The sequence below is a fragment of the Suillus subalutaceus genome (genome assembly GCF_016647625.1).
Source record: "Suillus subalutaceus strain FC151 chromosome Unknown DFJ58scaffold_35, whole genome shotgun sequence".
Taxonomy (NCBI): domain Eukaryota; kingdom Fungi; phylum Basidiomycota; class Agaricomycetes; order Boletales; family Suillaceae; genus Suillus; species Suillus subalutaceus.
The window spans coordinates 82,040-96,679 of record NW_024540284.1 but is presented as its reverse complement, the minus strand read 5'-3'; the positions used below and the strand labels follow the sequence as shown (position 1 = coordinate 96,679).

At 47.1% G+C, this 14,640-nt stretch overlaps 1 protein-coding gene across 1 annotated transcript; it reads right to left on the bottom strand.

The window, feature by feature from the left end:
* Positions 1-8,654: 8,654 nt before the first annotated feature.
* On the bottom strand, positions 8,655-9,323 carry DFJ58DRAFT_840196 (uncharacterized protein; the record flags this gene model as incomplete). Its single annotated transcript, XM_041392588.1, has 4 exons — positions 8,655-8,696; positions 8,828-8,896; positions 8,946-9,158; positions 9,180-9,323. The coding sequence occupies 4 exons, from the start codon at positions 9,321-9,323 to the stop codon at positions 8,655-8,657; spliced, it is 468 nt and encodes a 155-aa protein (XP_041245370.1).
* Between the last annotated feature and the right edge of the window lie 5,317 nt (positions 9,324-14,640).

Below are 14,640 nucleotides of genomic sequence, written 5' to 3'. Positions count from 1 at the left end.
GAGTGCGAGACAATAGAGAAGTTGATGGGAGAAGTTGCTGAGTTCAGATTTTGACAGATGTACGGATGCCAAAGCGTCGCAGGTGTTCCTTCCTTTCCCCACTTTTTCACTACCACTAGCTTAACTCAAACATGGCTGATAACAGATCGGCTCTAAGAAGACCGCTAGGCAGACTCTGGCGGATGTACAGGCCGCACTGGCTGCTGCTGAGGACGAGGTTCGGAAGGAGGAAGAGGCTGAAAAGTGGAAGCAACAAGAGGAGGAGGCAGAACGGAAACGCTTGGATGGGATTAGGAAGATTGAACAGGCCGAGATCCAAAGGGAAGCGGAGGAGACTAGGCGCAGGGCTATTGTAGCAGAAATGGTGAGTTATGATTTGTACCATCGGATCCATGGCTTATCGGATCCATTCCTTATTGGATTCGTAGACTCGCGCTATTTCAGCGGATAAGGATGGGTCTTGTACTCGCTGCGCTAAGAAGAATCGGATCTGTCTATGGTCTGATGCCGATAGCAATTCCTTGGTGAGTCGTCCTTGATTTTTCGGATCTGTGACTCTTAACGTTCAGATAGATCAAGGCTTGCAATCCGTGCCGGAAGGATAAGGTTACCTGCCCCGGAAGGCCTGGACTTGTCAAGGATTCCAAGTCTAAGAAGAGGCAGCGCACTGCTGAGAACCCATCTCCGAGAGGCAAGGGTAAGAAGCGCCAGCAGAGTCCGACTCCGATCCGGATATGAGGATGGCAGTAGCGGATGAGGTGGAAGTGGAGTATGATGATCAGGCCTGGGTTGTTGCTGCTACCAACATTGTAGCGGAGCTGGTCCGGACCAACAGATTACTCCAGCAGAGTATCGGAGCGGCGGAAGGGAGTAGGGCTGCTATGGAGAGGATGAATACTAACTTGGAGGCGTTTTTGGAGCAGCAGAGGGAGTTCCAGAACATCCTTCTTGAGGGGATCCGGAATGGAATTCGGATCACTGAGGCAGCCCAATCCAAGGCCACTGAGAAGGACGCTGATGAATCCGGATCCGCTTTCTCTGCTACTAATGTACTTGTATATCCATTTTGTGTATTCATTGTATAGCAATAGGACCGGGTTTGTCTGGATATGCGGTGTGGAAAGCCGAGACTAGGTCGGACGTGTTTCCGAGTTCCGTGGCTAGTAACCACGAAGTTTCTTCGTCCGTTCCTTCGTATCTGGACCATCAGACGAGGTATAAGAGTTGGCATTGATGTCTACAACGGTCTAGCTTCGAGTCTAGGATTTCGGATATCTCATATTCTGGTTCTCCGTCGACTTCAACCGGAGGTGGAGGGGGCTGGATGCGATTAGGAATTGTGTTCGGAACGGATGGTTCTAACTGTGAGACGTGGAAAATGGGATGGACGGATTTCATGGATTCGGGAAGTTCGGATGGTAAAGGAATGTGTACCCAGACAAGATATGACTTCAAACGGACCTAGGTTCTTTTCCGAGAGTCTCTTAGATGGGCGAGTGGACCAGGAAGTACTTAGCCTTGACAAAGACTTGATCTCCGATATTGATATCCGGAGCGGGTTTCCGTCTAGCTGTCCGCAGGTCCTTGATATCTTTCTTGGGCATGAGCCATTTCTTCTCGGAGGAATTGATGAAGGTCGTCGAGGTCTATAGCATAGTCGCAAGCACAGATGGAGGATAGATTCGCGTTCTGGATGGACGGATATGTTCGGATGATAACCCTTATTAGCAAAGAAGGGCGATACTCCGGTAGTAGCACTTGGAGCGTTATTGTAGGCAAACTCTGCTAAGGGAAGTAGTTCCGACCAGTTGTCCTGCTGATAATTGCAATATATCCGAAGGTATTGTTCCTAGGGTTTGGTTGGCACCTCGGTTTGTCCGTCTCCTTCCGGATGATATCCGGATGTGAAGTGGAGGACCATATCCAATGCTTTTCCTAAGGATCAGAAGAAGTGGGATACGAATTCTGTACCACGGTCCGAGGTAACATGGGATGGAACTCCGTGCTTGGAAAACACGTGAAGTAGGAACAGGTGAGCGAGGTCAGGGAGAGGTAATGGTATCGTGAGTTGGAACAAATATTGCTTGCTTGGATAGTCAATCTATGATAACAAGGATGGCTGTAAAGCCGATGAGTCCGGAAGTTGCTCTATGAAATCCATAGAGATGGAATTCCATGGCTTTTCTGGTATGGGGAGTTGTTTGAGCAATCCGTAGGGTTTATGTCTCGGAACCTTGGCTCGGGCGCAGGTAGTGCAGGATCGGATGTAGTCCTTAACATAGGTGCGTATACCCGGCCATGTATACTCGCGTCGGATGAGGTCTAAGGTTCGGTGTTGACCAAAGTGCCCGGATAAGGGATGATCATGAGTATTACAGAGGACGCGAAGTCGGAGGTTATCGGATTCTGGGACATATATACGGTTGTCGCAACGGAGGAAACCCCTATCGTCCACTGTCCATCTCGGATCCGAAGGTACCTGGAAGATGGTTGGTTGCAATAGGGTCATTAGGGAGTGCGGTCAGGATGTCTTTCCGAAGATCATCAATATCCATTAGAACAGCTGCTCTAAGAACCGGAGTTACTAAGGTCGAGGCTCGTAGGGACGAAGCTAACTGTTCGGACGTGAATACCGGATGGAAGTTATGAGGGTTAACTCGAGCATAGTCCTCATCCCCCTCTTTGGGATAGACGTCCCAGCATCTAGTAAGGGAATCCGGTTTAACTCCGAGTTTTCCGGGACAGAAACGATGATTAGGTTGAACTGATGAAGGAATTCCGACCAGCGAGCCTGACGGCGAGAGAGGAGTTTGGTAGTGGCGAAGTACTCAAGGTTTTTGTGGTCCGTGACAACATCTACAGGCTCGGCCAAGCCTTCTAGATAATGTCGCCAGGTCCGAAAAGCTTCATATATAGCTAGGAGTTCCTTGTCGTGGGTGTTGTAGTTGAGTTCCGGAGCGGTTAGCATACGAGAGTAAAACGCTAGCGGACGAAGCTCTGAGTCCGGACATACAATGGAAAGTATTCTGGCTATAGCATAGTCAGAGGCATCGGTTTCCACTACTATAGGAACATCCGGCATCCAATGAGTAAGCACTGGAGCAGTAGTGAAAGCTTTCTTGAGTTCTTCGAAGATTTCCGACAATCTTCGGAAAAGTTCCACAGAGCATCCTTGCGTGTAAGCCTGTGTTAACGGAACCACGATATCCGAGTAGTTGAATATAAACCGTCTATAGAAATTTGCGAATCCGAGGAAGGACTGGATATCCTTGACTTTCCGAGGTTCCGGCCAGTCAGTAATAGCTTGGATCTTCTCGGACGGCATAGTCAAGCCGTCGGAGATAGGAGGTATCTGAGGTATTCAACGGAAGTGGAATGGAATTCACATTTTTCGGGTTTGGCATAGAGACGATGTTTACGAGTCGACGGAGTACTTCTCGGACGTGTTGTTTGTGGGACTGCAAGATCATGGGAATAGATAAGGATGTCGTCCAGATATACGATAATGCATACATCCAGCATATCAGCAAACACGCTATTGACAAAGCGTTGGAATGCTGCTGGAGTGTTAGTGAGACCTTCCAGCATTACCAACCATTCATAAGAGCCATAGCGCGTTCGGAAGGCAGTCTTCCATTCGTCCCCATCTGCTATCTGGACAAGATGATAAGCGGATCGGAGGTCGATTTTGGTATAGACTTTAGCGTGGCTCGGAGAGTCTAATAGGTCGGCAATGAGGGGTAACGGATATCGGTCTTTCTTAGTGATCTGGTTGAGTCCACGGAAATCCACACAAAGGCGGAGAGAGCCGTCCTTTTTCTTGACAAATAGGACCGGAGCTCCATGAGGAGAGGATGAGGAGCGGAGGAGTCCAGAGGCAATATTGTCATCAAGAAACTTCCGGAGGGCTGCAAGCTCAACCGTGGATAGAGAATAGATAGTTCTGAGGGGAGGACTAGTTCCTTCTTCCAGATCTATGGTTCAGATCATAAGGACGATGTGGAGGAAGTTTGGCCAGCTTTCCCTTGTCGAAGACATCCGCAAACTCATGATAGTCCGAAGGAATTTTGGATAGATCCGGAGGATCGGACGAGAGAGACACGGACCGGAGATCGACACCGGATGGATGAAGGTATATACTGAACTGGACCGATCCTTCTAACTTGCAGGCCCGACAAAAGGCGACTGCATTGATTAGGGATATGTTAGGAACGGTATTATCAGCGGAGGGTACGGATGTAGTCAGAGGAGGTATGGTTTCCATCGAAGGAGGGATATCCAAGGATGGAAGTGACGTCGGAGGGGTCGATGCATTCCATGAGATGTCGTCCGGAATTCGATGCTGCCCAAAACCCAGTCAATCAACGGATTGTGTCGGGTGAGCCAGCTATATCCAAGAACGATAAAACAAGATGAATCCAAAGGGGTAACGTAGAACGTATCGGAGGTGACTACACCGGACGGAAAATGGACGGACAAATCTATAGCTTCGGAATAGTATTATTACAAGTACCATCAAACAAGCGGAGCGGAGTCAGGGGTATCGGATATGTAGGGATTTTATGTTTTCAGATGAACGCAGAGTCTATGAAACAATGAGAAGAACCACAATCTACAAGAGCTGGAAAATCAGATACGGATGGGAGTATTGGAAGTGAAACATATGGACAGAGGGAAGTCGGATCCAAGAGCGCGACAGCGTTGAGTCTTAACTCCTTTGTGCAGGCAGAGTCAACGCGACCCTCTTCCTGCACGGAGCTAGGAGGGTCACGGACTATTTTTTTGTCTCAGTAGAGACCTCCGGTTTGACTTCTGGAGCAACTACTGCAGCGCGGCCCTTGGCAGCGCGCGAAGTAGACTTATTGCATTCCTGAGCCGTATGGCCGGGTCTGCCACAGAACAAGCAGAGTTTCTTGTCCAATCTTCTCTTGCCGCTCTTCGGACGTTAACTTTCTGTCATATACCATATATCCAGTTACAGATCCGATGATCTGGATCTCAGATCCGATCCAGATCCGATGAACATATCCATCGTCCGGTCCACAGATCCGCTTTGATTCTTATTTCATTTCCTGTTCATATAACTCTAACTATCGTTCATCTCCTTTCGGTATTCCTGTACACCGGTATACCGGTTATCCTTTACTTCCGCTTTGCTTACTGATCCGCTATGCTTACTGATCCGCTACACTTACGAATCCGCTTTTACTTGTACTTCATTCCCGGTTCATGATTTGTGATCCATCCAACTTACCAATACGCTCCACTTAGACTTTGCTTATACTTTCATACATAGCCTCGCACCTTTGCTTATTGATCATTCCGTTAGCTATCCGTAGTATATAAACCTTGGTATATGCGCTGTAGTAGATCAGTTCGAATATCATCTTAGATTGCACTCATTCCGTCTGGACTCTGAGTCCCTCCGATATCCATCCGGACTTGAGTACGCTACTCTTGTCTACTCCGAGACTTAGGATAGATTCCTATAGTCTACATATCCGCCTCTGTCTTCGGACAGTCCTCACCCGTTAGTTTCTAGTCCGGATCCGATCCGGATTGGCCGTTACTCTATACGTTCGATATCCGGAAGTCTTAACGGATCCATTGCAATACTTATCTGTTTCACTAGACGCGATACTTTAGCTCTCTGAAATAAGGGGCAAGACTCGGGAAAGGGGCACAGCGCACGAGCTGAGGCCGAAGCCCTTCGGATCCGATACTACTTGAGTACGATTTTAACACTTTCCGTCCTTACCCAGCTTGGAATTAAGGTCCGGAACCTTAGGAGCGGACGAGCTCGAGGAGCTGGATGGCTTCGCAGATTTCTGGTTACTGGAGTTGGAGTTTCCGGATTTGTTATTTCCGGATCCGGACGCATTGGCGTTGGTCCAGTCAGAAGCGGATTGCTTAGGGGTAGTGGATGAAGCGGGTTTAGTCTCTCGGGAGATCTCTCCCTTCCGTTCCCAGTATCGGACGTCAATAGTCTGAGCGAGGATTTTGTATTCGGAAAGAGTAGAGGGTTTACCCATGCGACTGATTTCATCCTTGATGCGGGCCGGAAGTCCGTTATAGAACTGGCGTCGTAAGGCTCCGTCGCCCCAGCCACGGACCTGTGAAGCAAGACGCTGGAATTCCACAACGTACTTGTTGATGCGCTGTCAGTCACACATGTGGAGCTGTTTGAGCTGCATTTCTGCATCACCGGATGGGTCGTGAGGTCCGAAATTGGTTTGGAGTTCAAGCATGAACACGGAATAGTCGTCCATCCAATCCGGACGATCGTCCAAATCATCGGACAGGAGATCCGGTTCAAACCATTCAAGAGCCATACCCTTAAGGTAGGATTGGGCGAAGTTGACTTTAGCCCTTCCGGTACGGAAGGCCTTAGGCTTGCTCTGGAAGTTAAGCTCACACTGGACGAAGAACGCACGGAGCTTCCGTGGTTCGGATCCGTCAAAGGTATCCGGTTCGCGGACCTTGACTTTAGAATCTTCAGATGCAGGTGCGCGATGATTATTGCGAGCAAGGTTATCGATGACTTCTGATAGTCGAAGCATAATGCGGTCCTGTGGGTTTAAGCCGTCGTTTTCATCGTCATCATCGTCTGGATCATCATCTGGATCACCACCGTTGTCATCGGGTGGATGACCAGGGAAGTCATCATCACCATCGTCAGGATCATCATCATCGTCCGGAGGCCCTGCGGCAGGAGTGCGCGTAGGGGTTTCCGGGTGTCGACGATTAAGGAGTTCGGATATGGTTTGAGCGGGTCCACGACTAACGCATCGCTGAGAGAAACTGGTGAAGGTGTTGACTATGGGTGTCGGATCACGACAGAGGGAGGTAAGTCCGACCGCGTGCAGAGTTGTTTGTGTCTTGGTTGGAGGCATGATAGGTGTAAGTAACTCGGAAAGGTATGAGTTCGAATATACTGTTAAGACCATACTCAAGTAGTATCGGATCCGAAGGGCTTCAGCCTCAGCTTGTGCACTGTGCCCCTTTCCCGAGTCTTGCCCCTTATTTCAGAGTACTAGAGTATCACGTATATTGAGACGGATAAGTCTCGTAACGGATCCGTTAAGGCTTTCGGATATTGAACGTATATAGTAATGGCTAATCCGGATCCGATCCGAGCTAGAAACTAACGGGCAAGGACTGTCAAAGACAGAGACGGATATATAGACTATAGGAATCAATCCTGTATAGCATATCGGTGAGTCAGATGGGTAACGAATCATAACCGGGAACGAAGTATAAGCTAAAGTGGATCAGTAAGTGTAGCAGATCAGTAAGCATAACAGAAGTAAAAAATAACCGGTATACTGGTGTACAGGAATGCCGAAAGGAGATGAACGATAGTTAGAGTTATATGAACAGGACATGAAATAAGGATTAGATCGGATCTGTGGACCGGACGATGGATATGTCCATCAGATCTGGATTGGATCTGAGATCCGGATCTTCGGATCTGTACCCAGGAATATGGTATATGACAGTGAGGACCTACAAGTGGAGCTCGTGATATCAATGAGAGGTCAAAATTAACCCGGACGTACCTGCAGCATGATACCGCCAAATGAATACATGTCACTCTGCTTGCTTAGCCGAGCTTGAGAGCCATCCTCCTGCTCTCCAAGTAGCTCGGGAGCCATCCATCGCATGTTTCCTTTGAGCGTGGAAGTCCAGGAAGCCTGAGAGGTGCTTATAAACTATAAACTCGGAATACATCAACGAAAGGCCAAAGTCAGCAACACACGCAGTGCCATCACCATGGATCAACACATTAGGCTGGAGCTCACATCTCAATGGAATCGGAACCATCGATAAGATTGAACTCACCCCAGTGAAGTCACCGTGGATGATACTGTTGGCGTGAACTATGAGGAATAGTTATGGCTTGGTCCAGGAACAGTGAAGTCTATCACATACAATATTGTAGACCAGCTATGATATCTCTTAGCTAAGTTTTCCGTCAGTTTTGTGGTCTACCCAAAATACATGAAGGGAGGACTTGCTAGCTGGAATTGCCTAATGACAGTAAGAACTGCACCCTCATGCTCCAAATAGATGGTCAAGTTATCTTTCTCCACCCAAGGACTGGCTATTGCTATAAATGGGCCGAAGCCACATGTAGACCTAAAATGGGGAGAATATTTGCATGGTTGTCACAAGTTCCAAATACAAACCATTATTCTTACTTGAACACTTGTAAAACATCCTTTAAGCGCCCGTCACAAGCGCCTGTCATTAGTGCTCAATCAGTGTCTGTACCAATAACCTTCACAAACCCTAACCCGAACCCATCCTTTACATTTCCAAACATCTCTATTCCATTAGCACCCACTACCCTTATCTCCGATATTCCCGACTTCGACTTCCTTTCACAAGCAATCAAGTCACGTGACACTAGAACCGAACAGAACCCTTGCACAGCAGTCACACATTTCATGACATCATAGGTGTAGTTATATTTAGATCATCATATGATTCCTTTTCTATTTAATGATTGGCTAGTTAGTTCATTCTCAGATTCAATCTCCGTTTCAATATATGTATATAGGTAGCTCATTGTAGTCAGTAGTTCTTCAGTTCAAACCTCTTGTGTATTAGCTCATTGCTAGCAATCCGAGATGTACCTGCTATTCTCCTTCTCATTGTTGTGATATCCTTTGTTTGAGTCCTAGTCTCTGCCCCTGCATTAATTCGTTATAAGGGTTGTGACAATGGTTGAGGTTGACATATATCCTGAGTTCATGCTTCATCCTCTATGAAGCAGCACCCTGTGGTGTAAGCAATAGACAAAGCCCCTCGATAAGACACTCACCTTGATCTTTTTTGTCTTCGCTGCCCCAAGTTGATCATCAGTGTACACCTGCAATGCTTTCACTGCAACCTGCAAGATAATTAATTTCATGCAGATGGACAAAAGACGGCAAATGAACCTTGACTGCGCTATGATCTTTGTAAAATGTGCATTTCCAGATCTCCCCGAACCCACCACGAGCAACAGGGTAATCTCCATCCTTGGTGATATATTTTGAGGTGTCTTGGAGCATTGCTTCAGGGGGGAGATTGTCAGGCTCAACATTATGAGTGGAAAAGACTGTATGCGTATGGGAAGAGGAGGGAAGGAGCTCGCGGGGGTTGGGGTGCAACTGGGGTGGCCATGAACATACTGTAAAAGAGGGTATCTGCAGTGGAGGAAGAGCTATGATAGGTGATATTGTTGTACTTGAGATATCTGAGTTTGGACCTTCATTGGAATGCAGTGTGTCCTGGCGCAGTGGCTGGAATCCCAGTTCATAGGGTTGCCCCCACATTGTAGTAGACGATAGCTGCATGTCAGTAGGCTGTGTGCAAAAGGTTCTAGCGTGTCTGTCAGTCCAAGATTCGGACCCTGCACGACAATGGGCGAAGCTGATATGGGGAGGTGGTAAATTGCTATGGGGTGACTTTTTGCATGCACTGGTCTGTAAAAAATTGTTTGCGGGGAGCAATATGCTAACCTGAGCGACAACGTCGAATGGAATATCATATATGTAAATGTGATCGTTGTAGGTGGATTTCGTGTAAGCTAGTTGGTGTGAGTCAGGTGAGAGGACAAGGGCATAGATATACAGTGACTCAAAAAGGCAATGCACAGCATGTGCAAATTATATAATCTTTGCTGCTCTCGTCCTCCTGCAGGGATTGCATCAAGAAAGTACGCTCTATAGAGAGCCATAGGTCCATAGTAACTAGTCATATGAAGAAGAATTTATGTACTGCAATATATGAGCTGTAAAAGAGTGATTAAAATGAAGAGTACGGTGCAATTCTTTTTTGGATGTGGTAGGGCTAGGAAAAGAATGGATGTAGTGAGTGCAAATCAAAAGATAATGCCACAAAACTTTCTAATACTTAGTATGTCCCACTTTAGCATCAAGAAGGGCCTTAACATGCTCTGGCATGCTCTCATATAACTTTGTGATGTACTCCTCCTCGACACGACCCCATTCCTCCACTAAAGCCTCCCATAACTCAGCACAGTTCCATGGCAGCGGTGTGCGAGTGCAGACGTGACAATCCAAATAGTCCCAAATGTGCTCAATAATGCTCATATCCAGACTATTTGGGGGCCAGTCCAGTGTATCGACCTTTTTTTTCCGGAACCATTCTTGTGCGAGTTTCGAAGTGTGCTTGGGATCATTGTCCTGTTGGAAATAAATGTTCGTTTTGTTGATTTCGAGGTCACTAAGGGTCCCGAGGAATTCATCCTTGAGAATTTCAACATATAAGGCCACGTCCATATTGCCATCAATGTGGGAAATTCAGCCTAAACTTCAGCAGTGATGCACCCCCAAACTATGACTCGTCCACCACCATGTTTCACCACCTTTTTTGTATACTGGTGATCAAATTCATCCTCTGGCCTCCTCCAACACCATGAACAACCATCCGATCCAAAAAGATTAAATTTAGACTCGTCTGAGAAGATAACAGCCTTCCAGTTATCTGCTGACCGATCAGCATGGGCTTTGGCCCACTCTAACCGCCTCGCCTTGTGAGCTGCTGTCAAAAGGGGTTTTGTACAGCAAATGTAAGCATTTAAGCCACATGTTTTAAGTCTTGTCCAGATTGTTTGGGCATTGATCTCGGGGAAATATTTCCTTTGTAGATCGGCAACGTCATGTGCCTCAGTGTGTGCCAAAGCACGGACTGCCACACGAACATCATGTGGCGTGAACTTGCGAGGTCAGCCTGATTTTGCCTTCATATCATAGTAATCTTCAGTTTGAGTGTATCGCTTGATGATACGGTGTAGAGACTCGCATTTCTGCAGGCTGTTATGGGCCCATATTACGAATTCTGACAACTAGCGTTTCATGGCACAACTCGCACCATCATCCATATGATTTCCACCAAGTCTTCAGTCGACTCTGCGTATCATGTGCAGCTTTCCCGCGAAACGCGCCATAGGCGCGACACTTTCCCACACAACGCGCAGTATTCCCGCATGTGCGCATTGCACACTTTCTCGCACTTAAGCGCCCTGTGTCGCACAGCACCCAGGAGCATCCATCCATCGTCCAACCAGTCCCTTGGTATGTCCCTTTTCGTTATCTGACTATATTTAGCATATTACACTTCCTATTTTGTTATGCACCCTCACTTTATATCACCTTACCTCACTTACATACTTAGAGTGCTCCCTATTCGGCTCCAAGCCCTGGGAGAGCGCTTAGGTAGAACTTACATACTGTCATGTTCGTTTTACACCCAAACTTTACCACCTTAGCTTCCTACCACTCAGTATCATCTACCACCATGTTACTTGGCAGTTAGTTCCATGAAATGCATGTATTCGTCATCATAGGCCCTAGCAGCAGTCTCTAGCTAGTGGCAACATCAGTATCAGTCCTCAGTCGCCTTTCTCATCCTATCATCGTCATCAGTCGTCTCTCATCAGTCTCAGTTCACGTCTTTTTCACTTGTGCACTGCTTGCACTACCTTCCTGCACTTCACGCTCTTTCGCACTTCACTTTCCCATGCGCGCCTTCAGCGCGTTTCTCGTGCTTTCATCGCCATTCACCAGGGTTGATCAGCATCATTCCGTGGATCCTTGCTTTCCTTGCTTCCCCTTTAGGGTCGAACGCTCTTGCATTCTGCAAGTGTAGCAGCTAGGCAGAGCCAAGACTCACTTATACTGGTTGAGCACCTTTCTTATATGTGCCTGCCAGGTTGTGATCACCACAACGGGGCACAGTAGTGCGATGTAGGCCAAACTTTTCAGCGATGTCTGCTTCATGTAGACCCGCTGCTTTGTCACAACAAATTCAAGCCTTTGTTGTAGGAGTGGAATATCCCAGCATGGATGGCTAGTAGGCAGGAGGTCTTTCAATAGATATATGAGTGTTACGGGGGTGTTTGTGGTGAAGAAAATTGTGGTGGGGGCACACTTTCGTAATGCACACTGTGTCAAAATATAAAACGCACAGCATTGTCCTTACAAAAGTCCGTGTAGTCAATTCAAATATTCATATTATTTTGAAAATTTACATCTCACTGATAGCCAAGACAAGAATCATGATATTGAAATACTTAGAACAGTGATTAATATAATGTTGTTGAAGTACAAGGACGAAAGGTGGTAATTCATGTTTTGTGCATTACCTTTTTGAGTCACTGTAAGTGTTGAAGGAAGTGAGGAGCTGGCGAGACTCGAAAGCCCAGAACTTGATGGTATTGTTGTGGGAAGCACTAACGAGGAGAGTATTATCAAATGAAAGTGCTAGACCTGTGACAGTCAAGGTGTGCCCTTCAAAGGGAGTTCCGACAGTCTCCAGCATCAACGTGTCATACTCATAGATCGTGTTGGCACTGCCATCTATCTGTGAACCTGAAAGCGGCTATGTGTAAGCTTGTTGCTTACCTGAGTTCCCATAATCAACATAAATACTGTCCGAGATAATCAAGCTTGAGCTTTGATTATCACTGCCTTTTGGCATACCTGTTAAGGGACGACAGTCTTGACTACTTACACTATGATGTTTTTGTTGTTTTTTGTCCAAAACATTGGCGCATATGTGATTGTTCCAGCACCTGATTGCCCTATCCTCACATCCAATTTCCCTGATTGGACGTCCCAGACCTTGAGGCACTTCCCCGCCAATGACTTGACTGCGAGCTTCTTTGGGTCTGGGGAGAAATGAACCGTGCCCATGTCACCAATGCTCTTGAATGGACTGGCCAAGTGTCCAAGTTCCATGTCCGCACTGTTGTATCACCTGCCCCACTTGCCAGCAGCACATTGTCTACAGAGATGTCAATGCAGTTAATGTGCTGCGAGTGTCCTTCGAATGTTTTCACGGACCCTGTCTCAACCTCACAGGCTTTCAGCTCCCCATTATTCCAATCTCCACCACCAGTGACAACCCATCGACCATCCCTCGATACCGCCACTGCAAATACCTCAGGCTTGAAAACACCCCATGCTCCTTCAATCTCCTTGCCCGCCTTCAGATCCCATTGCCGAGCAGTCTTGTCCCGAGATCCGCTGACCATTCGCTGGCCATCTGGAAAGTAGGATATGGATTGAATCCATTTTCCATGACCCTTCAAAGTCATCGATGGCTTCAGAATCAGTTTCTTGGCAGCTGCCTTCCTCGATGTAGAAGCCATGGCTATGTATCCGCGAGCGAAACAGTGAAGTAGTCAGGTACGAGCAAGGATCCTACGGATATGTTCAATGGTGCGAAGGTGACTGGCCTCCTGGTGTTGATGTACTACTCTATGACTAATGCTGACAGTGATTTGAAGATAGATTCCCTGGTAAAGCCGAACATCAGTCCATCAGCACTGGAGGTCCAGATGAAAATTTGGTGTTACCAACACATTAGCAGTGAAGACGTTGGGGAGGGATGAATTCTTGATGTGAGTGAAACTATTGGCCTTGGGTGCTGCCTTGTGTATATATATACCCTAACAAGCGCCTCCATAGCCCATCTATGCTGTGCGCTGCACCCTGAATATTGAATCCTGCCATTCGTCACATTTGCTTCTCTTTGCTTCTTGGTTCATAGCCATGCCTGAGTTTATCTCACATACTATGACAACTGTCATTTGTGTATGACTACTGCAATATTGGTATGCCCTACATCCATCTGATGCACTGCAGGCTTCCTACCACCAGAACTTGCGTAGCTGATGAATCGTCATTTTTGTCAGAGCCACTTTAGCAACTCTCGGACGAGCTAGTGGTAGGATACAAGGTGGTAACTAAAAGTAAAGACTCGTTTAGATATGTCTTGGCTTGTTGCTTCTACTGGCGACTGCTCATAGTTAAATGCATGTGAGCTGTGCTGCGCTCATTGATATGATAGCAATACTTGCCTGTTGTACATGCAGAGAGAGGCACTACCTACCCAACACCCAACCCTATTGATAGGGGGGGGGGGGGGGGCTTCTTGGACCTGAACCACCATGTCAGGTAAGGGTGGCACCACTAAACGGTGCCGCCCATCGCTACTCTCCAACTAGGAGCCATAGCGCCTCAATATATGAGTCTGTTCACCAGTATTCCAAGCATAGTCAAAATTGAGAGCCTCCCCCACCAACCACCCACCTGCCACTACACCCAAGCTACCTTACCAGGCCGCCTAAGTGCCTGATAAACTGACGAGACCATGCTACCATATCACAACTAGCAACACCAAAAGCTCCCCCAGAGCTAAATACCTATACTCCCTCACCAAAGGACACTTACACCACAAACTCATCGCAATAAAACTCAAAGCCAGAGTGACCTTACTCCCTCTATAATCACAAACGCCCACTTGAAACACGAGGCTTAACACGCTGCGTTCACTTGACAAAGACAAGAAATAACCTTTGTCTAAAAACCACCAAAACGCCACTTCACTGCCTCATGTGCCCTTGAACACAAAGTAACTCAAAATACATGCTACTCGTTTAAAACTCAGGGATCAAATTCATGACCCAACCTCACAAAGGGATTAAGAACACCTAGAGTCTATAAAACTGCGATGTGCAACATCACATTGTCCTAAGTTGAAAAATAACAACCTCCCCCCCACTAACCAACACCATAATAATCTGCTCAAATATGCCTCCCACTCTTGATGCCCCGATGCCTC